The sequence below is a fragment of the Malania oleifera genome, chromosome 6 (assembly GCF_029873635.1).
Source record: "Malania oleifera isolate guangnan ecotype guangnan chromosome 6, ASM2987363v1, whole genome shotgun sequence".
Lineage (NCBI taxonomy): Eukaryota > Viridiplantae > Streptophyta > Magnoliopsida > Santalales > Ximeniaceae > Malania > Malania oleifera.
The window spans coordinates 82,680,877-82,706,605 of NC_080422.1; the positions used below are offsets into that span (position 1 = coordinate 82,680,877).

The 25,729-nt window shown below is 36.2% G+C and overlaps 1 protein-coding gene across 2 annotated transcripts in view; it reads right to left on the reverse strand.

The window, feature by feature from the left end:
- Positions 1-6,165: 6,165 nt before the first annotated feature.
- Positions 6,166-25,729, reverse strand: part of LOC131158099 (CRM-domain containing factor CFM3, chloroplastic/mitochondrial) — a 34,399-nt gene continuing 14,835 nt past the window's right edge. For both annotated transcript variants that reach the window (XM_058112700.1, XM_058112701.1), the window contains exon 9: positions 6,166-6,860. In XM_058112700.1, the coding sequence (XP_057968683.1) occupies positions 6,816-6,860 (45 nt within the window). In that variant the 3' untranslated portion in view covers positions 6,166-6,815. The remainder of the gene's footprint in view (positions 6,861-25,729) is intronic.

The window sequence follows — 25,729 nt, forward strand, 5'->3', positions numbered from 1 at the left end:
TCCTAAATAAGCTTAGTAGAAAATCTTAAAAGACAATTTGGGGAAGATATGGATAGTATTTTACAAGGGATATCAACGTCTGAAAAAGCATTCATAAGAGTTTATTTGAATGTACACATCAGAAAGAATAATATAGTCCATGAGAGAATACATAGAGTCCATGGATATGGATATAAAATGAGGCCAATGATACAATCTTAGATTTTGTCATGTCTTATGATTTGGTTATATAAATACTTTATAAAAAAAAAAAAAACACTTAGTAACTTTCAAGAGTGGGTATAATAGAAGTTAAATAAATTTCTTCTTAACTAAAAACAGAGACCATCTATCTTGTAAGGATTATAAAGCTATCATGGATGAAAGTTTGGCTACACAACATAGAGTTCTAGTACTAGATATACATATTAAAAATTGGAAGAGAAACAATACCAAAAAAATCAACACAAGAATACTAGATGGTGGAGCTTGAGGGGAGATATTATAGTAAAATTCAAAGATAAAAATGATTAAATAGTGTCATTGGACAATAGGGAGTAAGGTAGATACAAATACTGTTTGGAATAAAATGGCTAATTCTAATATAAGGATAGAAAAGGAGGTTTTAGGTGAATCTATAGGAAGATACTCGTGTGGTAAGGAAAGTTGATGGTGGGATCAAGAAGTTCAAAAAACCATTAAGAAAAAAAATTGGTATAAAATATGAAAATTTCATAAAACATAGAAAATCTTGAAAAATATAAAAAGTCAAAAAAAAAAAACTATTAGTGAAGCTGAGTGTAGACATTATGATGCTTTATATATTAGATTAGATACAAAGGAAAGAGAAAAATACATTAATAAACTTGCTAGAGTTAGAGAAAGAAAATATAAAGATTTAAGTGATGTAAAATGTATAAAGGACGAAAAATGATAATGACTTAATTAGAGAAGAATTTATAAAAGAAAGGTGATGAAGATACTTTGATAAGTTGTTTAATGAAAACCAAAATAAAAGATTGAACTTGGAAGTAACAAATGAGGAGAAAATTAAAAATTGATGCAAGACAAGATGGTAACACCCCAAGATGATGTATTCTCTAATACCAAGATGATGCAGGATGGGGGAGGGTGACCAAGTCCTACCAATTTCAACTCTCACAAGCAAGCATACACACCCAAACTCTTTAAAGTAAGAATTCAATTAATCAACATAAACACATTAAACCATGCTATATTTCACATGTTATGGAGTTTTGAAAAGGTGTATGATGCTATTCTGATGCAAGTCCCAAGAGTTCTTTCACAAAGGTATTAAGTTAAAATGCGGAAAGTTGCTATTTCAATGTTTCAAGGATTAAATTCTAAGCTTAGCAAACAATATTCCCAATGATTGATTTAAAGCTAGCATCAATAATGAATTCTAATAGCTCAGATATGCTCTTTTAAACATGGGAGTTTAGAATTTTCAAGCATGGGATTACACAAGTTAAGCATGGACTCGAACAATGTGAAATAGCATTGACATTTCAGAATTTGAGCAACTACAGTCGACTGTGGATCAAGGGTCAATCGCTTGAAGAATTTAAGAACGGATTTATGGAGTGGTAGTGTTGGGTCAGTCGACTGATAGAAGGACCTCAGTCGACTGTCTAAGATTTTGGACAAAAATACCAAGAGCAGAACAGGTCAGTCGACTGACCATCAGGGTTAGTCGTCTAACCCAGGTTAGTCAACTGACCGTTAGGATTAGGTGACTGACCTACTACGGGATTGAATGAAAATGCGAGGATTCAAGGTTGTTTCTCACCCAAAGCTTATGGAACTTTTAGTAGGGGTTTTTCCAGTGATTCAAGGGTAAAGGAAAGAACAAACTTACCCAAATAAATTGTTGGATGGCTCAGTTTGATTCACACAAATTCAGAATACACCTAGGATTCCTTAACTAAGCTTGAAATTTCAATGAAGTTGTTGTATAGTTGAATGGTCCAAATGAACACTGAAGCTATCAATAACTACAAAGGATATCTTGATGATATTCTTTAAGAGTTAGACTAGCTCTTGAAACTCTTTGGCACACTTAATATTTGGATATATATATTCAACAAATAAATGAAGGTTTGTTGGTTGTATGGGAGTAACTTGATGGTGGCCGTGTGGATGATGGATGGAGGTTGTGAAAGATGGAAATGAATCGAAATGTTGGATAAATATTAGTCTCACACCAATTGATCTCCGAGGAGAACGGACGTAACCTCTCGCCACTCAATCACAAGAATCGGAACAAGCTTAGACAAAGTCTTTTCTTTAATTTCAATAACAATACTTAATACTCTTACTGCAATTACAACAATTACAATGGAAATATATAGACTTGACATGGGGAAGGGGAAGAAACAGTCATAAGCTAGCATGGGGCACAAAATAAAGACACAAACAATTCCCATGTAAGCATGGGAGCTCTTCAGAGTATTCAACATTTCAACTGTTCCTTGACACGAGAAAGAATTAATGCGTGGCTCTGATTATCGCAGATCTCAAGCACCTTCTGCACAAAAACAGTTCCAAAACAGATCTTTCATTACAGCCTGCAATTTGTCATTTCATCAGTTTTCGTTTCGACGAGCGCTAATCAGCAGATACGTGGAAATTATAATGAGGAAAAAAGAAAACAGAGACACTAGACCCTTTCACACATAATGATTCTGTCTTCCTTGTTTACAGGTCAAAAATGGTTTTCAAATATATCAGCTGAGGACTTGATCCCCTCCACCCACGCCCCAAACACTCTCCGGAGGGCCTCAATTTGTTCAAAAATTCCATTTAGTCCATTGACTTTTTATTTACCATGCCACTTACTACAAATGTCAGGCAACTGTTTCCACATGATATGAAATGTGTAATTTATGAAAAAGATGCATGTACTTCCCCATTGGCTGAGAAGTGTGGGAAAAATTACCTGCATTCCAGTTCTTGTACATGTGACTTTGTCAGATATTTTAAAACATGCACCCACCTAAAACATGCCATCCAACAACTACAACCCAGGGTATAGTGGAAAAGAACTTCAATCCTGAAACAAATGCTAAATTTATTATTTGCAGTACCGGGAACCAAGGGACAGGGATCAAGGAGCAATGTGGGAAGTATCCGACGACATGGATTGTGCTTTAACAATTTATTTATTTTGAAGATGGAAAGATGTTACCTTTGTTTATTCTCGTCCTTGTACTCATGTTGCACTCATTCCTCTCCTCTAACATTCATTTCACAAACATACGTTGTTCCATATCTTTTCTTCTCCAACCCCCTAAAGAGAAAAATTTTCCATAGCTATATGAAAGAAAATTATAAATTTTGTGTGTTTGGAACTATAGAAAAAGAACAATAAGGAAATTAGTGACAACCGAGAGACTGACAATGATAATCCTTCTAATACACAGATTAAAGCAAATCGTGCCATCCATCAGTATCGCTGCATTGCCATTAGAAGTACGTAAAATTAAAGGGAGCACAAATAGAGGGGCAAAGGATGTAAAATAACCAGGTAGGAAGGGAATTATAAGTTCCCTAGCTAACAGCTTCAAATATTACAAAGTTCTAGAACTATGTTATGGCTAAGAATTATGAGTGGTAATAGAAATATTGTGCTATATGCAAAACATGTTCTTATTTAAAGTATCTGGTCATACTACATTTTTCATTCAAATAAATACAAATATACATGCATGAGTCTCTGCACGCGTACATGTTCAGTGCATGTGTGCATACATAATATGACCAAGCCGGCACAATAAATGGGGACCAAAAAAGACATACAACATAAATGGCAACCAGGAGTCACCAGAATTTTATTGTTCCATTTCCTTGAAAAAATTCATAAAATGAGGCAGAAAACATTAATAGAAAAAGAAGTGACCATGTCATCAGAGCACTGAGTCAAAGTGACGGAAGTCTTTTTGTATACACAGGTTGAAGTTATCTCAAAGCCCAATTATCTAAATTAAAAAAAAAAAGTATTTCATAGTCCAATCAAGTTACATCTCTGACAGAAATAAGGACTAAATCTATAAACCTGAATAACAAGCTCATATTGGTCTCAAGCCAGAGTGCAAGTGGACTGCATGAATTTGTCCACAATAATTTTTTGTGTATCCAAATCATCACAATGCTACAGGACCCTCTTAACAAAACCAAAAGAAGCAACAGGAATATAGTTAAGTTTCCAATTAATTAAAAAAATACAAGGCAAAGGAACAATTTGAAATATATATGACGCGCAGCCAGGAGGGTGAAAAGTGCCACAATTTGCCCATAAAAGGATGAGATAACAATTGAATTCGATTCTGGGGATCACACACTATGCACTTCTGGACCACATGATTACTACTTTGACCACGAACTCACTTCATGATTGAACCATCAAGCTCTGCCACCATTTAGGGATATTGTCATAGAAAAAACAGTTTCAGCATTAATCCAAAATACAAATTTGTTAAGAACAGTTCCAACACATACCTGTTTATTATGGAGCAGCGAATCTTAAAGCATCAGAAGTCATAAACCCATCTATAGGAAGGCCAGCTCCACCCAAACAAACATGCAACTGTAGGCCAGAGCTTCAGCCAAACTCTGCAATCAAGCTATAGGACTGCATGATGATCAGCTTCAACTTTTCTTGGAGCTTAAAAAATAAAATAAATAGAATAGATTTGCAAAAGAAAGCCCTCATCCAACATCATGGTAGCACATTTTGTAGGAAAAGGGACATGAACATGAATTATGCACGCTAAACAGAACATAAATCTTATAAATAAATAAATAAAGGCCACACTTCACAATGAATTTACAAACCTTCAGAGTCAAAAATTAAAAAAAAAAACCGTTTTCCAAGACTTTGAACATCTAATGAAAATAAAGTCATCCATTCACTCCTGTGTTGTAGTTTATACATATTAGTTGAACACAAAAGTTCCTAGCTTTTTCAATCTATGTATGTTTTCATAGTCAAGGAATGTTAAGGAGCTTTGAGTGGACAATCAGGAAGGTATAAATGGATCAGGAATTAAGCTTATTTAAAAGGTATAAATGTTCCTGTAGCTCACAGAGGGAGAAAAAAAAGTATTTAAAAAAAAAAACACCAAGTAAGCAGCACTTGTTCAATAAAGGTAGGTTCAACTCCCATTGAAATAGGTCATTGTCATCAAATTCCCTACCCCACTTTAATTTTCCTATTTTTCGTCATAACTATTGAGATTTCAGCTCTGGAGCTCAAAAATAAATAAAATAAAGAGCTATTTCTTCATGCCTCTCCATTTAAACATTAATTTAAAGATTAAAATCATGTTTCTAAGAGCTCAAGGACCATGAATTCAAGTAGAAATGGCATGTGTGTGTGTGCACACGCACACGTGTGTGTATCAAATTGAAACCAGAGAAATGGAGTCCAACATCCTGGAGCAAACAGCAATAGCATCGCTTAGAACAAATCTCTCTCTATTGAACCAAATACTGATCAACAAATAGCCTATAATTTGAAATCTCTGAATACAAATATAAATATCACCAAATTTCTCAAATTTTTATAGTAGATCAACCAATAGTTCATATATGTTAAACCCTAAATCAAGTAACTGAATAATAAAAAAAACCCCAGCAAAGACTGCCCAGAAACAGCAAAGATAAAATCAAATGACAGTAACAAAATAAAAAAAATATGGGGAGAGAGAGAGAGACAGAGAATTGCTCACAACATTTCACCTTTGAACTTCTAGAAAGATCAATTAAAAGCCAAATCACAATTTCATGCATTCATGCTTAAATCTGTAGTGCAAGGGAGTAAATAAAATGCTTAAAATGCTGGCTTCCACGGTCAAATAGCATACAATGACAGAGCACTTGAGAACTAGAACCACGAGGGATGTGCCAGGGTTCCATCCACACAGCAACAGGAACTGGTCCTAGGTCTCCACAAGATCTCTAATGGTGGAGAGAAGGGAGTATGGCCATGTTATGCAGATTGTCCCCACTTCTCGCACACATTAAGGACATGGAGATATAGCAATGCTGCAGGCTTTTCCCAACTACATTACCATGAATCTGAAAACGTGAACAGGGAGACAGACTGCAAAACAACAATGGGGAAACAGATTGCAACTCAAGACAGCACAGAAGAGGCCAGCCAAATTTAGGAGATTAACTATGGGACATTAAATTGAAATACGACCAATGCTTGTTTTCCTCCACAAACAAATTCCATGATATGCAGCCATGCGGGAATATCTTTGTGTGGTTCTGATAAACAAACATAAATAAGGAATTTCAGAGATACAAACTGATGCAGTGTCGGGCTGAACCCAAAAAGGGAAGAAAAAAAAATTTGATCAAAAGAGCCTAATCTGCCTTTGGACAATCGATATCATGAGAGAAACTGAATCGCAGGATAATTAGTGCATGCAATCATTTAAGTGCATACAGCATTACTCAAAAAGCAGTTTAAAATTATCAGATAGGTCTAACGTAAACATTTCAATTTTCTGATCTGTTGCAGTAGTGCCAGGGATTGATGATCCATCATATAAAACCCATGCCACAAGTAGAAACATGCTAGATTCACTTCATCCTCTGACTTTCCCATTAATAAGCATTAGAAAAGCCTTTTTAGGCATGTGTCTCTATAGGTCACTTTCATGTTCTCATCCCATCCATTTGTCAAGTGGACCATAAGTGTTTTTTCCCACACGTCCCAGTGCTTTGTCTTCTAAGCTCCAATCAGTGGATAGAACTACATTGATTCTCTTGTAAGCAAGAGGCCCTCCTCCTTGACATGACTATCCTCATTGTGACTCACATATTTCAAGATATGCCTCTTCATCTTCATCCTGGTAATAAACCACAGTTCCATTAAGCAAGCAACAGTGGGAAAATTTTTAAATTAAATGAATCAATAAAACTTATGTCTGATCTGAAGTAACCCATCTTAGTTCAACACACTTGGCAGGTTCACTTTAATTTTGGAAAGTGATGTTGAAAATTCATTAGAAGAGAACTAATGGATAGCACTAATGAATACAGTCAATACACAATCGCATGCACATGCTCAAATATATACACATTTCAATTGAGAAATGAAGAATAAAGAGAGCTTTTTCAATTGGTCCATTGCGACAATAATGGACCTTAAGTGCAAATATTTAAAATCTTTTATGTAACTACAATATATGTCACTAATTAATAATTTAAAAATATTGCATTTTTAGAAATACAAAACGATTACTTCTAAGTGTGCTTAATTATTCGAAGACACAACCAATGATTTGAATGTTCACTCATAACTAATGTCCTTTCCATGCCCTGTGGCAGACAATATAGCCATTTCTGAGGTGGTATAAACTTGGAAAGTTATACCACCTACATATCATGTACATGCAAGAAAATTAGAGCCAGAGAGGAAATTAGTGGCATAGTAGTTATATATCCAGCTTCAAACAATTATACAAAATAAACAACTGGAAAGTTAGACTCGTGGATCTGAATCTAACAATAGCAACTATCAAAGTAAGATTCTGATGCAACATTTGTAAAGCCTCTAACAGACCCTATATTTGTAAAGCCTCTAACAGACCCTATTTGGAACTCCATCACAACATAAAATGCCACTACCACAAGATATTTTGTAAAACCTCTAACAGCCCCATATTCACAAATTATATACATTGCAATGTTTTTCAGCTGGGAAGCCTCCAAAACCCAATCTCCATGTCATCTTCTACTTCACCACACAAGCATGCTCTCTCCTTTACCCCCTTAAGTTTGATCCCATCTCTCATAAGCCACACACAAAACACTAACCCTAACCCTAACCCTAACCCTAACCTCTCTCTCACACACACACACACACCCAGAGTCCCAAAATCGTTTGAGGATCCTCTTTGTTTATGTGTTGTATGTGTTTGTGTAAACGTCTAAGTGAAGGATCAAAGAAGTAAAGAACATCAATCAGTACCACCATCACTTATGCTATTGATTTAAAGACAGGTTTAATGCACAAGAGAATTTGATAGAACAGGATATTCTAAACCTACTACACGTCTACACCAATCAATACCATCTCATGAATGTACTCATTGATGATTTTTAGAGGTTGGACCAATTTTTTATCAAACTTGTTCATTTGTAAATTGGATCCTTGAATTTCTATATTTTTTGAGCCCTATGCTCCAGCCCTGAATTTTCCTTCTTCAGGTTTCTTACATTTTGTCTTCATTGAATTTTTTTTATATGCTTATAGTTTAGGGAGCACATTATTTGATTTTAGTTACTAAGGTTGGGTTATGTTAGCAGGTTTAATACATTGAATCAACATTTTCGTTTGTAAGTTAGCCCCTTGAATTTCTATCTTCATTGAGCCATAGAGCTCCAGCCCTGAATTTTTCTTCTACAAGTTTCTTACTATTGAAGTTTGGAAATATTTACGGGATAAAGGAAATATTTGGTTAACTAATCTATTCAACATTATTATAAAAACCAAGAAAATGCCAGAGGAATGGAGGAAAAGTACATTAATACCTTTATATAAAAACAAAGGCAATATTCAAAATTATAATAATTATCATGGAATTAAGATTATGAGTCACACAATGAAATTATAGGAAGGGCAATTGAACATAGACTAAGACTAGAAACGAGGATTTCAAAAAATTAATTTAGTTTCATGCTTGGGAGATCAACAACCGAAGTTATTTATATTTTAAAAAGTCTAATGGAAAAGTTTAGGGAAAAGAAGAGGGGCTTGCATATTTTTTTTATTGACCTAGAGAAAGCATATAATAGAGTATCTAGGGAAGTTCTTTGAGTCTTAGAAAGGAAGGAGGCATGCAGTAGATATATAGAGGTCATTAAGGATATGTATGATAGAGTAGTGACTAGTTTTAGGACTGTAGAAGAGGAATCTAGAGATTTTCCAATCACAATAAGTGTACATTAAGGTTCTACTTTGAGTCCTTATTTTTTACTTCAGAAATTGATGAAACTACTAGGAATATCCAAAATGAGATCCTTAGGTATACGTTGTTTGCAGACAATATTGTGTTGATTGATGATAGCAGAGCTGAGTGAATCTAAGCTAGAATTTTTGGAGAAACACATTAGAGTCTAAAGGTTTTAAGATAACTACAGATAAGATAGAATATATGAAATGTAATTTCAATAATACAAGGAGTAGTAGTGGGAGAAGATTAAACTTGATAATCAAGAAATTAATAGCACTAATAGATTTAGATATTTTGGATCTATTCCGCTTTAAACTTGATAATCAAGAAATTAATAGCACTAATAGATTTAGATATCTTGGATCTATTACGCAAGTGGGATGGGAAATTGAAAAAGATTTTGTTCATAGACTTAAAACAAGTTGGGTAAAATAGAGAAGTGTGTCAAATGTGTTGGGTAATCATAGAATACCCTTAAAATTTAAAGTAAAGTCTTATAAGACGGCTATAAGGCCGGCTATGCTTTATACTTCTAAATGTTGGGCAACTAAGACATAGCATGTCCAAAAAGTAAAAGTTGCAGAAATGTGAATGTTAAGGTGGATGAGTGGTATAACACTAAACGATAAAATAAGAAACGAGTGTATACGTTATAATTTAGGTATAACACCAGTCAAAGACAAGATAAGGGAGGGGCAGCCTAGATGGTTTGGGCATTTGAAACGCATGCCTACTAGAGCACATGTGAGGAGAAGTGAGTTAGTTATTGTTTCTGGCATGAAAGGAGAAGAGGTAGGCCTAAAATAACTTATAATGAGGTAGTGAGGAAGGATTCAATAGTCCTTAATCTAATAGAGGAACATGCTCTCGATCGAGTGAATTGGCAAAAAAGGATTCATGCAGCCAACCCCACCTAGTGGGACTTAAGGCTTGTTGTTGTTGTTGTTGTTGTAGGTTTCTTACATTTTGTTTTCATGGAAATTCTTTTGTATGCTTAGTGTTTGGTAAGCGCATTACTTGATTTTACTAAGCAGGGGTTGCAACAATGGTAACATATAGACCATCAGTTTCCCTAGTTCCCCTTCACTTCTTTTACCTATAGTTCATACATAATTGGTGCATTATCATCATTTTACGAACTAGAATGAAACAAGTTTTTCTCGTGCTCATTGCAACTATTGAAGTTCCATTTTTTTCTTATTCAAGTTTCATCATGCTCGTTCCAAAATTTAATCATGAATGCATGGAATGTGATCTTTATTAAGTTCCATTTTTCCACCCTTATCTTGGATTGCGCAAACCAGCCTTCTATACATGCATCATGACCTAAAGCTTTAGCAAAAGGTGCTTCTTCCACGTGTACGCCTGTGCATTGATTCTAAGGCATGTGCATCGTATGATTGACATTTCTTTTTTTTTTTAAATGTCTCAAAACTTTCTGAAATGACTTCAATTTTTCAATATTTTAGGTTTAAGATTTTTAAGTGTTTATCATTTTATTTTCTTTCCTATCTATTATCCTTCTTCACTCTACATACAGCGGCACTCCCTTCTCTCTCTGATATTTGATTGCCTTGCATTCTCAACAACCCAGCACCTCAGCAGCCACATATGCAAGCCCAGCAGCTGCCATGGTAACAGCAGCAGAAGTACACAACAGCACAGGACACAAGCTCCAATGTGATCCTGTTGCTTGGGTTAGATACTTGTGTGACTCAATCTGTAAGCCTTGTAGAGCTACACCTTTAGAGCACAAGATGCATTTTATACTTCTAAATAATTTGAATTTGTAGAGAAAGGCACATTGCTAAGGGGTTTACCTCTAAATTTGAATTTCTAGATAAAGGTACAGCTATATGGAGTTCTTAATGCTTTAGTCGTTACTCACTAACCACAATTGAGAGCAATAAGCCACAACTATACATCTGCCAATTTCAAAACTCTCTTTTCCTCTTTTGTGGAGCTTTTAATTTTCATAGGCTTTGTCCGTGAGATTCGAGATAGGTTGGACATGCAGCTTTTCTTCAATTCCATAGAAAAGAAATGGGCAGCCTTTCAGTTATTTCTCCTACCCTACCCTACCTATGCTTGCATGTAATAGTGTCCTATATTATGATATTTGTGCATTTAATGGAGTTCGGCAAAGTGGGCCTTGGGCTTTGTCATTTCCTTTCAATTGAGTGTGTAACGAACCTAACAATGATCTTGCAGTGAATAGCAACAGCCCTAGAAGTATAGAACTCCTCAAGGTGCCTATTCTTCAAAGAATGGTTGCATGGGCATTGTGAAGCATAGATATGCAACTATATTTGATATATTGATGTTGATATTTATTTGTTACTTTTGATATTATGCACGTAGATTGAAGCTATTGTTGATATTCATGTGATTACGTAAATGGATATGGAGATTGATTAAATTTAATTATGTTAGATTCCCACTTTACCTAAAAGCTTAGGCTGTTAGGTTGTGGGACAACAATTTACTCAAGCTTTAACAAATGCATTCAAGCATGCATATTGCATGTTTGATTAAATGTCTAAATGTGCTTCTTCGTAATATTGCTCCTTAAATAGATAGTATAGAGGTTTATTTAGTTTCTATAAATGAGTGTCTTAAGTGTTGCCAGTTCTATTTTTTCCACCCTTACCTTGGATTGAGCAAGCTAGTATTATGTATATGCATCATGACGTAAGCATGTCCATCATATGATTGATATTTCTTTTTTTGAAAATGTTTAAAAATTTTTATGACTTAAAATTTTTATTATTTTAGGTCTAAGGTTTTCAAGTTCTTATCATTTTATTTTCAACACACAGCTGCTCTCCCTTTTGCAGCTTCACCACTGCTGTTACCTCTTTCTCTCTATGATATTTGATTGCCTTGCAGTCTCTAGCATTCTAAACAATCCACTGCCTCAGCAGGCACAGATGCAGACACAACAGCTTCCACAGCATCAGTAGCAAAAGACTGCAACAAAACAGAGCACAGGCTCCGATGCGATCCAATCACTGGGATCAGATACTTGCAGTATTGAATCTCATTTTGGAGACTAGAATGCCTGCTTCATGGGAATATTTTGTTGGGTTGGCATTGTAAATTCCCAAGAATGTACACAGGATTCCCATATCAATGTTGGATTCAACATGGGAATCTTGATCGGTATTTTAAGAAGTTACCATTATACCCTTGACATGTGTGCAATGAATATATGAAGAATAACTGTATTTTTCAACACAAAACCTACTAAGAATATGTACTTGATTAAATCTATATCCTGAAATTTTCTACAATTATAAGTTTGACACATTTAACACTTAATAATCGTTTATTCGATTAACCGAAATAATTGAAGGTAAAATAGTGTCTGAATATTAACTATTATGTTAATTTTTTATAAAATAATAATATTAATTTTTTTTTAAAAATTACGAATGTCAATTAAAATGTTAATTAACATAAATATTAACACTCTTAATAGATGTTTTAATTATTTCCTAATTAATAATTAATTAAATTTTAATTAAAAATTTATAATTAATATCTTTAATTAACATTTTATATATATTTTTTCTAATTAAAATAATTAATATTTATGGTAATTTAAAAATTTTACTTTTAGTTGATTAGTAATTTTTTATTTTAAATCTAATAATAGAATGTGATTATATTATATTATAAGGACATTATTCTCTAAAATCCAAAATAGTTAAGGCAATTTGGTCCAAAAAGTAGGATTCCCATGAAACTTACCCATGGGAGAGCTGGGAATTGGATGTCCATGTTTCATAAGAATCTTAACATTCCCAGGAATGTGAATACATCTATCACGTCTGATTCCATAAACAAACTCGGAATCTTGAAAGATGCAGCAAAACAAACGCCTCACTTAGAGTACAAGCTGCATATTTACTTCTAAATAATTTGAAATTTATAGAGAAAGGCACAATTAGAATGGGTTATATCATTTGAAATTTCTAGAGAAAGGCACAACTGTATGGAGTTTAATGCTTTAGACATCAAGCACAACAATGAGCAATAAGGCACAAATATACATCTGGTAATTTAAAAGCTCTCTTTTCCTATTTTGTGGAGCTTTTAATTTTCTTAGGTTTTGTTTTGTAAGATTTGAGATCAGTTGCGTTTGTGGCTTTTCTTCAATTCCATAGAGAAGAAATACGCAGCCTTACACATCTTTCTCCTTCTCCTCCCCCTAACATTACTATGCTTACATGTGTAAATTTATGCATTTAATGGTGTCTTATTTTAGGGAATTTGTGCATTTAATGGAGTTTGGCACAGTGAGCTTTTTCATTTCCTTTCATGTCTATGCGTGTGCGAGTGTAATGAACCTGACAATGATCTTGCAGTGAATCAATGACAGTCCTAGAACTCCTTAAGAGTACCTATCCTTATTATGAACTTAAACAAGCTAAATGTTTTGCATGGAAGCATTCCTTATGTTGCTATTCTTCAAAGCACATGTGCAAGGGAACTGTGAAGCATAGATATGCGACCATATTTGATATTTATTGATCTTTGATATTATGCATGTAGATTGAAGCAATTGTTGACATGACCATATATATGAAGATTGATTTTAATTTAACGTACTCAAGTAAGGAAGAGAGTCCTGAGAATAAGAAACAAAGTTATGAGTCTATTAAAATACAAAGTTGGGATTGGTGCTCATAGTCAAGTTGAGTTTTCTCTTCCCTTAGATGCAAAGGTCAGCTGTTTAATGAAAAGTGGGGTTTAATGTTGACCTAAGAGACCTTCAGCTAATGCACAAGCTATTATAGAAGCTATTGACTTCAATCCCATTATTGCTAAACAAGATAAAGTGTGGGTGGGGGATTTTTCTGATTCTCTAAAGCTATCTGCAGCTTGGGAGGTGATCACGGACAGAATTGTATGGTTTAAACACTGCATTCCTAGGCAGATCTTCATCTAATGGCTGGCAGTCTGGAATAAGCTGAAAACCATTGATAATCTGTCAAAGTGGAAACTGGAAAACCAGTATAGATTTACACACTGTTTATGGAATACTGAACTGGAGACCAGAGATCATCTCTTTTTTCAATGTGGGCTTTCTCAAGAAGTTTATGTTAAGGCTTTATATTTTCTGAATCTTACTTCCCTTACAGCTTCCTGGGAGGGGAGAAATGCAAAGATTAATCAGCCTTAATCCTGACCCTAAAACAAATTTATGTTACTTGACATTTGCAGCTAGTGTTTACCATATTTGGAGAAGCAGGATTGGCAGGAATAAATGTATTTTTGAAAATTTTGGTCCCACAAGTGATTTCATTGTTAGTATAGTAGAGGGTGTAGGGGTAGAACTTCTGATGTTAAGAGATTCAGGAGAGTGATTTTATACTGTAGCTGTTTTTGTTTTGTTTCTTCTTGTTTTTCCCTATGCTAATACATTTTGCCTACCTCCTCCAAAAAAAAAAAAAAAAAAAAAAAACTTTTTGCATATTGATTAAATGTGTAAATATGCTGCTTTGTAATATTGCTCCTCAAATGGATAGGAGTAAGATACAGATTTATTTAGTTTCTGTAAATCAGTGTCCTAAGCATTGCCAGGCCCAGTTTTAGCTTTATTTGTTTCAGTAAGCTGAGATCCAGGGTCTTCGCCACTTGAAATTTTAAAGCTGAGACAGCAAACAAAATCCTAAACCTGAGGCATCATTAAAGCTAGCCCTGGCTACTCCAAAAAAAATTTAAAAGAAAAACAAATGCATTAAAAAGGTGAGCTTAAAGCACTAAAAAAAATGAACTTATATGGGCTAGTTCATTGACATCAGTTTTTGTCTTTTACAAGTTTTGGGCTTTTCTCCTTTTTTTCCAGGGTATTTCTATTTCTGTTTGTGTTGCTAGGGTGTTCCTTTAAGTTATGTTGTTGCTGTTGAAGGAGATTAGGTCTGTTAAAATCCCAATCCCAAGTATCATTGTAAATAATACACAAATTAGGAAAGTGGGTAAATATGGGGGATTTGATATTATTCAGTAAGGGAATTGTTTCCTTGTTTAGAATAGGTAATCGTATTATATATTGGGATGTACATATGAACAAATCAATGTAGAAAAGATTCATAACTTCTGCTTACATGGTATCAGAGCTAGGGTTTCTTAACCTTAGCTAAACTATGGCCAAAAGCACCATCAACAGCAGAGGGTTGACCTCTTCTGCAAATATCGACGGTGACTCAGAGGCCACATCTTTTGGGGGTTCGAATGGGCTAGATAACACAGCCTTTCCACTCTCACTGGAAAAATTAAACGGAAAAAATTTCCTTGAGTGGGCTCAATCCATAAAATTGGTAATTGATGGAAAAGGGAAGTTAGGTTCTTACCGGTGAACGGAGGAAACCAGACCCTACCGATGTTGTAGCCTTGCAAAAATGGAGGTCTGAAAACTCCATGGTCACAGCTTGGCTCATCAACTTGATGCAGCCATCAACGGAAAAGTCTACTTGTTCTTGCCAACGGCGAAGGACGTCTAGGAAGCCGTACGTGAGACATACTCTGACATCGAGAGTTACTCACAAATCTTCGAAATCAAGACCCGATTGTTGTAGATGAGGCAAGGTGAGAGAGGCATTACCGAGTATTTCTTGGAGATGACCCATCTCTGGCAGGAGCTCGACCTGAGCATCAATGAGGAGTGGGAGTGCTCCGGCGATAGTATACGATACCGAGGGAGGCTCGAAAACGAAAGGGTCTTCGAGTTCCTTGCCGGCCTGAACCGAGAGCTTGACAACGTGAGGGGACGGATCCTTGGCCAGCGACCTCTTCCTTCAACCCAAGAGGTCTTCGCAGAGGTTAGGAGGGAGGAGAACAGGAGGCGTGTGATGCTGAAGCCCCAAAATGATCGTGTTGGGCTGGACCTCCCCGTACCCGTATCCTCCCAAAAAATAGATGGGCACACTGGGCCGAATGTTTCGGCCCTTGTATCAAAAGGCCCAAGGGGACTTAGTCAACGACCACAAAAAGGTAAATTATGGTGCGAACATTGCCGAAAAACAGGTCATTTAAAAAATAACTGCTGAGAGATTCATGGAAAATCGGCAGATTGGAAGCCGAGATAATACCAAAAAAATCGTGGGTACCAGGCCAGCACTGACGGGTCAACTAAAAGATTACAAGGAGAAAACACCAATACCTCTTCAAGTAATGCATTCAGTCCTGAACAGTTGGATCGACTGTATAAAATGATTTCGTCAATTCAAACATCAGGTCAGTCTTCCTCAGGTTCCTTGGCTCACCGAGGTAATTATCTGTCAGCTTTAAATACTACATCATGTTACAAATCTCCATGGATAATTGATTCGGGTGCATCTGATCATATGACTAGGTCTTATCAATGTTTTTCATCCTACTCACCATATGTCGGGAATTTGAGGGTAATTACAGATGGCTCTACCAGTTGCTGGAAAAGGAAGTATTCGCATATCTGATTCTATAACTTTACAATATGTCCTACATGTTCCAAAGTTATCTTGCAACCTGTTATCCATCAGTCAGTTAACAAAAGACTCAAATTGTTCTGCTAAATTTGTTTCCTCTCATTGTGTTTTTTAGGACCTATCATCGAGGAAGATGATTGGCACTGCTAAAGCGTATGAGGAACTCTACTACTTGAGGAGGCAAGCTTGAGTAAACTTTGTAATACTGCAATTTGTGATTCTGCATCTACTTCTAGAAATAGTGAACTTTTGTTATGGCATTCAAGGATGGGTCATCCCAATTTCCAATATTTAAAACGTTTGTTTCCTTCTATTTGTTCAAATAAAATGTCTTCTGAGTTTCAATGTGAAGTGTGTGAGCTTGCAAAACATCGTCGTACCTCTTTCCCATCATCCATATACAAACCATCTCGCTCATTTACTATGTTTCACAGTGATGTATGGGTTCCCTCACGTTCCCTCAATCGCACCAATACAAAATGGTTCGTTACCTTTATTGATGACCATACTCGTCTTTGTTGGGTCAACTTACTGAAAGACAAAACTGAAGTCCGCTCCATTTTCATCAGTTTTCATTCCATGATTCATACACAGTTCCAGACTCATATTCAAATTTTGCGTACTGATAATGGTACGGAATATTTTAATACTATTTTGTGAACTTATATTCAAGAAAATGGGATTGTTCATCAGAGTTCTTGTGTGGATACCCCTCAACAAAATGGGGTTGCTGAACGAAAAAATAGACATATACGGGCATTAATGTTTACTACCAATATGAAACATTATTTTTGGGGCGATGCCATCTTAACAGCCACACATCTCATTAATGGAATGCCGAATCGAGCACTTTCCTTTGTCACCCCTCTTCAGAAATTCCAGGAACATTTTCCTACCTCTCAACTCCCCTCCAGTCTCCCGCTGAAAATCTTTGGTTGTGCTGCTTTTGTTCATGTTCATGCACACCATTGCAATAAATTGGATCCTCATGCCATTAAATGTGTTTTCCTTGGTTATTCGCCTACCCAGAAAGGCTACAAATGCTATGATCCGGTCTCAAAACGACTGTTTGTTAGTCTTGCTGTCACTTTCTTTGAAACCACTCCTTATTTCCCAAAGCCCTCTCTTCAAGGGGAGAAATGGAGTGAAGATCGGTTTTTTGACCTTTTTACTACTGAATCTGCGTCATCTAAACCAGTACCACCTATTGAGCCTCTTGTCCCGTCATTCCCTCCTGTTGCTTCATTCCCTGACCCATCTATCGAATCTTCCATTGCATTACTTCCTGACTTGCCAAAAACAACAGAACACTTAACCTCAGGGGGAGATACAGGAGAGTAAAACAAGGCAGACATACTTGTTTACTCAAGAAAGTCGAAAATAAAGGATAGGGAGAATCTCATACCTGAGGCACCAAGAGCGTTGGAAGTGGTGATGGCTCCAAATAACCAGGAGCCCATGCCCAATCCCGATCTGGTAATTGAGTCTTCTTCTGATAATCTTGTACCTGATGATATCAATTTACCTATTGCAATCAAAAAACAAACCAGGTCATGTACTCAATACCCTTAGTCTAAATACATGTCTTATAAAAGCTTGTCTACAGGATATTGTGCGTTTGTCTCTAACCTTGAAAGGATGAAAATGCCAAAGAACATTCAGGAAGCTCTAGAAATACCTAAATGGAGAGAGGCAGTCATGGAAGAAATGTGAGCCCTAGAAAAAAATGGAACTTAGGAGTTGACAAATCTACCGAAAGGGAAGAAGCTAGTGGGTTGTAAATGGGTCTTCACAGTGAAATATAAATCTAATGGAACAGTTGAAAGATATAAAGCCAAACTTGTTGCAAAAGGTTTTACACAGGCTTACGGCATTGACTATATGGAAACATTTGCACTAGTGGCAAACTTAAATACAGTTTGGGTTCTCTTGTCTTTGGCAACCAATTTAGATTGGCCACTACAACAACTTGATATTAAAAATGCTTTTTTAAATGGAGAATGAGAAGAGAAAGTATACAAGACTATACCACCAGGATTCAGTGAAACAGGTGAAGAAAACAGAGTGTGTAAACTCAAGAAATCCTTGTATGGCCTTAAACAATCTCCCAGAGCATGGTTCGACAGATTCGCAAAAGTACTAAAGAATCAAGGTTATCGACAAGGGCAATCAGACCATACACTGTTCTTCCAACAGTCTGAAAGAGGTAAGAGAACAATTCTAATAGTGTATGTTGATGATATAATCCTTACTGGTGATGATACTGTAGAGATGGAGAGATTGAAGAAAGTTCTGGCTACTGAATTTGAAGTTAAAGACTTGGGACAAATGCAGTATTTTTTGGGCATGGAAGTGGCGAGAACGAAAAAGGGAATTAGTGTTTCTCAGCGAAAGTATGTTACTGACCTCCTAATTGAAACTGGCATGCTGCCCAGCAAAACCCCGGTGGAAGCAGTATAGAGGGTTGAAGACTGTGGAAAACCAATAGAAAATGAGAGGTAACAGAGATTGGTTGGCAAGCCAATCTACCTATCACATACTAGACCAGATATTGCATTTGCAGTCAATGTAGTAAGTCAACACATGCATTCACCCAAAGAAGCCCACTTAGATGCTGTGTACAAGATCCTTAGATACCTCAAGGGATCCCCGGGAAGAGGACTCTTCTTTAAGAAATGTGAAAGCAAGGAAATAGAGATCTTTAGAGATGCATATTGGGCAAGATCAATGGAAGATAGAAGGTCCACCACAGGTTATTGTACATTCGTCTGGGGAAATCAGGCAACTTGGAGAAGCAAAAAACAAAATGTGGTGGCTCGTAGTAGTGCTGAAGCTGAATTGAGAGCAGTAGCTTAAGGGATATGTGAAGGATTGTGGTTACGAAAACTGTTGGAAGAATTACAGGTCCCGGTGAACTTTCCTATCAAACTCTATAGTGACAATAAGGCAGCTATCAGCATCTCTCTCAATCCAGTTCAACACGACAGGACTAAACATGTGGAAGTAGACAGACACTTCATCAAAGAGAAAATTGAAGAAGGAATTATCTATATGACTTATGTACCTACCAAGGAACAAATTGCAGATATTTTCACTAAAGGGTTGGGACGACAGAGCTTTGATGATCTTATTAGCAAGTTGGAGATGATTAATATTTATGATCCAACTTGAGGGAGAGTGTTAAAATCTCAATCCCAAGTATCATTGTAAATAATACACAAATTAGGAAAGTGGGTAAATATGGGGGATTTGATATTATTCAGTAAGGGAATTGTTTCCTTGTTTAGAATAGGTAATCGTATTATATATTGGGATGTACATATGAACAAATCAATGTAGAAAAGATTCATAACTTCTGCTTACAAGGTCCATGTTAAATTCGATTTATGAAAGCAACTAAAGTTGATTTTCATTTTTGTTATTCAAAGAGTAATTAGGTGACATAACCATGCCTAAGACAATAACAAGTTAGAGGCGACTCCATTGAATCTTAACAAAATGGAAGTCAAGGCCTGCGCCTGTGTGATATAACAAAGGTGCATTCTCCATCTCATGTGTAAAAGATAAAATTACTACTTTTCTTTTTGGTCAATTGGATGGGATACACAATGGGAGGTAGCCCATCTCCCATCCTAAGCCCCTAAATCCCAAGCTTTAACCATTGGCATGATTTCCAATCTTGGGAACTGTTTATAAGGTGTTAACTAAGGTTCAGCCGAGAAGAATTAGAGAAGTGTAGAGGACAAGGTGTCTATCTTTTGTTAAATATAGACAAATCTAAGGAGCAGTTTTAGTAGCTAATGAGGTGGTAGAGGATGTGAGAAGGGACAAGCAGGTTGTGGTTTTTAAATTGAATTTTGAAAAAGCAGGTAGTTAATTGGGATTCCCTTGATAATGTGTTGCAAAAGAAGGGTTTCAGCCTTTCGAGACTGTATGTTGTAAGTGAACTACAGGGATGCCTTAGCTCCATGATGCAGGGGCAGCATCAAGGATCTGCAGCCATGGGAGAGATTAGAAGAAATTGAAAAGGGGAAGGGGAAGGGAGGAGAGAGGAGATACAAGGGGAATTCACATTCACAACTCAATTCAAATTCAACATCAACTTCCTACAACATGGCTTTCACACACTATTTATAAGAAAGCCTCTTCACATGAAATTACAGATAAACCCCTAAAACTACATTACATTACAAACATACCCCCAGAATACACAAATACTACAAACAAGCCCCCAAATACACATAATACTCAACTAATTAAACTAAACAAATAATAAACTACTAAATAAACCCACCTATTCCTTGATCCAACTCTTCTTAATTATCCTCCAACACGGATTTCCCAAGTTCTTGCTTCTTGTCCTGCATCCCTCCACTAATATGTCAACAATCATTAATGGTCAACCTTAGGATTGGTTTAGGGTTTCTCAAGAGTTAACACAAGCGGATCCGTTATCACCTTCTTTGTTTACTTTGGTGGTGGATGGTTTGAGAAGGCTGCTTCTTCATGCTCAAGATCTATGGAAGATTAGGAGTCCTCTAATTGGGATTAAGGAGGTGGAGGTGTCTTATCTTTGATTCATAGATGACACTATTTTTTTCTTGATAATAGTGTTGGTCTCCCAAGATACTTACTTTGTTGAGCACTTTTGAGAAAATATTAAAAATTAAGATAAATTTGTCTAAGAGTGGTTTGGTAGTTTTTTTTTTTTTTTAATAGAAAAAGAATTTCATTAATAAAAGGGAGAATAATTAGTAATGCCCCTAAAAAATCAAAGAAACAAAAACAAGAAATAGTAATGCTTCTAAAGGACTGACAAAAGTGAACCCCGGGAAAAAAAAAAAAGCAAAAGAATAAGTCCAAAAAAATACACGAGGAAAACCACATTGTCTCGTAAGAGACAAAGGGGTTGCTTTGCCATTAAAAATCCTTGCATTCCATTCCATCCAAAGAGTTCAAAGGATGGAAAATATAGCACATCTCCCAAGACCCATCTCTTCCTTCCTCCTCCCCCAAGCCTCTATAATACACTTTTAAGAAGGCTTCAATTGTCCATGGGAAGACCACAACCTCACCAAAGATTGAAACAACAAAAACCCAAACTCCTTACACACCCAGGACCCGGCAATGAAGGAACAAATAGTCATTTTTTTCATTAGAATCATAGCACATTAGACAAATATCTAGGCTTATAGCTTTGTGAGGCCTCCTTGTCTGCAGCAAATCATTGGTATTAAGCCAGTAAAGGACTAAAGTCCACATGAAAACTCTTATTTTAAAAGGAACCTTAGCCTTCAATATGAAGTTATTTAATGTAAAGTGCAAGGACTCGAGGTTTGGTAGGTATTTTGAGTAATAAGGAGTTGGGAGGGTTTTTTTGGAACAGAAGAATAGAAAAACAGAAAAAAATAGAGAAGAAAAATACAGAAAAATGCCTCTTTAATTTACTGACTTGATGAAGAAATTACATATATAAAAAGCTACAGTGCTGCGGCACTTTTTGCTGGATTTTTGAGATTCTTTTCTATTTTTTCACTACTTAAAATGACTGGGATAAGGCCACTATTTATAGGGCCAAGTACATGGGGAATAGATGGGAAATTTTAATATTCTAGGAACTTAACAATTCATTAAATAAACCTAGAAACAAGGCAAAGAATATGACAAGTTCCTAGACTAAATAACTCACTCTTGTGCTATTAATGGACGACAGTTGTATTCCACTTTGAAAAACTAAAAAAAACTTTGAATAAGAATCACACTGGCTGCAACTTGCTGACTGAGTAATTTTATTGCTGAATGTTGTGCTGACTGTAAGCCGAGTTGTCTGCTGACTTTTCAACTAAATAACTGAATTAACTAACTTCAGTAGGTTCACGGCTTTCTCACAAATTCCCCTCTAAAGCCATGAGTCCTAACATGTCTCTGAACTTCAAAAACTTCTCAGTAGTAATAGGTTTTGTGAGCATGTCTGCTGGTTGTTCATTAGTGCTAACGAATTCTAGATGAATTTCTTCCTTCTGCACAAGGTCACAAATTAAGTGATGTCTGACCTCAATATGCTTTGTCCTAGCATGAAAAATTGGGTTCTTAGTTAGAGCTATTGCTGACATATAATCACAATAAATGGTTGCAGGACCCTCTTGCTCTAAATCACTAAGTAATTTCCTCAGCCAAACTCCTTCACAAGCAGCCTTTGTTGCTGAAATATATTCTGCTTCTGCAGATGACAAGGCAACAATGTTTTGCTTTCTTGAACACCATGAAATGGTGCCATTTCCAAGATAGAAAACATATGCCGATGTGCTTTTTCGATCATCAACTGATCCGGCCCAATCACTGTTAGTGAAACCGGTCAAAACAAACTCAAAATCTTTGTTGTACTTCAGTCGAAGTTTTAGTGTGCCTTTAAGGTATCTTAATACCCTTTTTGTTGCTGCATAATGAAGTACCCTTGGGCTATGCAACCTAGACAACATACTAACAGCTTGTGTAATATAAGGCCTAGTATCAGTCAAGTAAATAAGGGATCCAACAAAACTCCTATATTGATTTTCGTCGAATTTCTTAGCTCCATCATCAGAATTTAATTTTTCATTTAGAGCCATAAGAGTACTTACAGCCTTACAATCTTTCATATGAAATTTCTTCAAGATATCAACTACATACTTTTCTTGGGAAATGAAAATTTCCCTTCTTCCTTGCTTAACTTGCATCCCGAGGAAGTACTTCATGATCCCTAAGTCTGTCATCTCAAAAATTTTCATCATTGAGTGCTTGAAATCAACAACTAAATGAAGATTGCTTCCAAAGTAAATTAGATCATCAACGTACAAGCAAACAATGATGAAATTAGTTTCATTTTTTAAAAAATAAAGAGCTGGCTCATGAGAGATTTTCTGAAATCCTGAATTCTGAAAATAAGAATCAATCTTACTGTTCCAAGCTTGTGGAGCTTGTTTGAGGCCACACAAAGCCTTGTTCAATTTGTACACCTTTTCTTCTTTTCCCTTCACTTCATATCCATGTAGCTGCTCAACATAAACTTCCTCATTCAGTTCTCCGTTGAGAAACGCAGATTTAACATCAATTTGATACACATTTAAGTCCAATTTGGCAGCTATTGTAATTACAAGCCGAATTATCTCAATTCTTGCAACCGGTGCAAAGGTCTCGTTGAAATCAACTCCAGGTTATTGAGAATAACCTTTGGCAACCAATCTGGCCTTGTACTTTTGAATGGAACCATCCTCGTTGTACTTGGTTTTGTAAACCGGCTTGAGACGAATAATGTCTTTGCCTTTAGGAGGATCCACAAGCTTCCATGTGTTGTTCTTTTCAATCACGTTCAGCTCTTCTCTTATGGCCTTTTTCCATTTTTTATCCTTCACTGCATCTTCAAAATTATGTGGCTCACAAGAGAAAAGAGCAAATTCTGAATTTTCATTAGAAAAATAGCTTCTAAAATCACCATACCTCTCCGGAGATCTTCTAACTTTTTCAAATCTTCTTAGGACAGGTGAAGAGGATGAAGTTCCTTCATTTTCTGAATTTTCAGATTTTGAACTAAGGTTCCTGGGTGCAATTTCAACTTCTGAAATTGTTGGATTCTGAAATTCAGTAGCTGACTTAGGTCTTGTTGCTTCAGCTGGTACAAAATCTGAAATATTAGTTGAGTTCTGGCCGCTGGAAGTCCACCGCCAAACTCCTCTTTCGTCAAAGATAACATCCCTTGCCATTGTCAGCTTGTGATTTATAGGATTCAATAGCCGGTAGCCCTTTGATTCATCGTTGTACTCAATAAACAAAAGTTTTTCTCCCTTCTGATCAAACTTGTCCTTATTAGGAGCTTTGTTGAGTAGGCTAGACAACCAAACACTTTCAAATGGCTAACATTTGGTTTTCTCCCGCTCCAAGCCTCATAGGGAGTTCTATTCTTCACTGGTTTGTCCTGTTTAAGATATAAACAGGGTATGTACAACTTTAGCCCAAAGAGAATTAAGAAGTCCTTTACCTTTTAACATGCTCCAAGCCATTTCAACAATGGTCTGGTTCTTTCTTTCAACAACTTTGTTCTGCTGAGGGCTTCTACTCATTGTTATTTGCCTTTGAATGCCTTCCTTCTTGCAATAATTCATGAACGGATGATATATGAATTCACCTCCACGATCAGTTCTTAAGATCTTCATCAGCCCACTTTGCCTTTCAACGAGGGCTTTGAACTCCAGAAATATTGAGAAGGCATCTAATTTTTGCTGAATAAAATACAACCATATCATTCTAGTAAAATCATCAACAAAAAGGATGAAATACCTTTTGCTTCCAAGAGATGATGTTCTTGTGGGACCAAATATATCTGCATGAACAAGCTCCAAAGGAGCTTTGGCACTCCAAGAAGTTTTGGGGAAAGAAAGGTGGTGTATCTTCCCGTAAATACAGCCTTCACAAACTCCTTCAATTTGATTTATTTGGGGAAGACCATGAACCATATCCTTTTGCATAAGAAGCTGCAATCCCTTATGATTGCCCATATCTGAGATGCCATAGTTGAGATTCGTTTGAAATTTCACTCTTCAAAGCCACTGGACTTGTGTAGTTGATGGAGAGTGGAAAAACCTTGTTTCAAGCCATCTCAACTTTAGCCATCAGTGAGTTCTTCTTCTTGTCTATGATTCTGCATTCATTTCCTTCGAAATGGACATGATATCCTTTTTGAATTAATTGCCCCACCCTTAAGAGATTGTGAGCAAGACTTGGGACATATAGAACATCATGGATGAATTTTTGCTTACCTGATCTGGACTGCATTGCTATTACACCTTCTCCTTCAACTTTTACAAATTTCCCATCACCAAGAATAACGGAATTTGAAGCATTTTCATCAATTTTAACAAATAACTCACGGTTACCTGTCATATGGCTGTTGCAGCCACTGTCAAGGTACCAAACCTTGTCGTCATTGCTTTCAGCATTGAGACAAGTGAGAAACACTTGCTCTTCATCATTTTCCCTGCTGAAATTTGCTTCTGAACTTTCATTCTCTTCTTGTGCCAACAATCCCGGTCTAAATGGTTTGGAATGCAACACCTTTTACACCTTAAATAGCATTCAACTGAGGTGTGATTTGACTTCTTGCATATGATGCAATTCTATCCTTGATTGCTAGACCTTTGAGGCTGAAAATTCCTGCCTCTGCCATAACCTCTTCCACGACCACGGGACTGATTATTTTGGCCTCTTTGAAACTGGTCTTGTTGCTGAAAATTTCCCTTCCTCTTGATTTTTCCA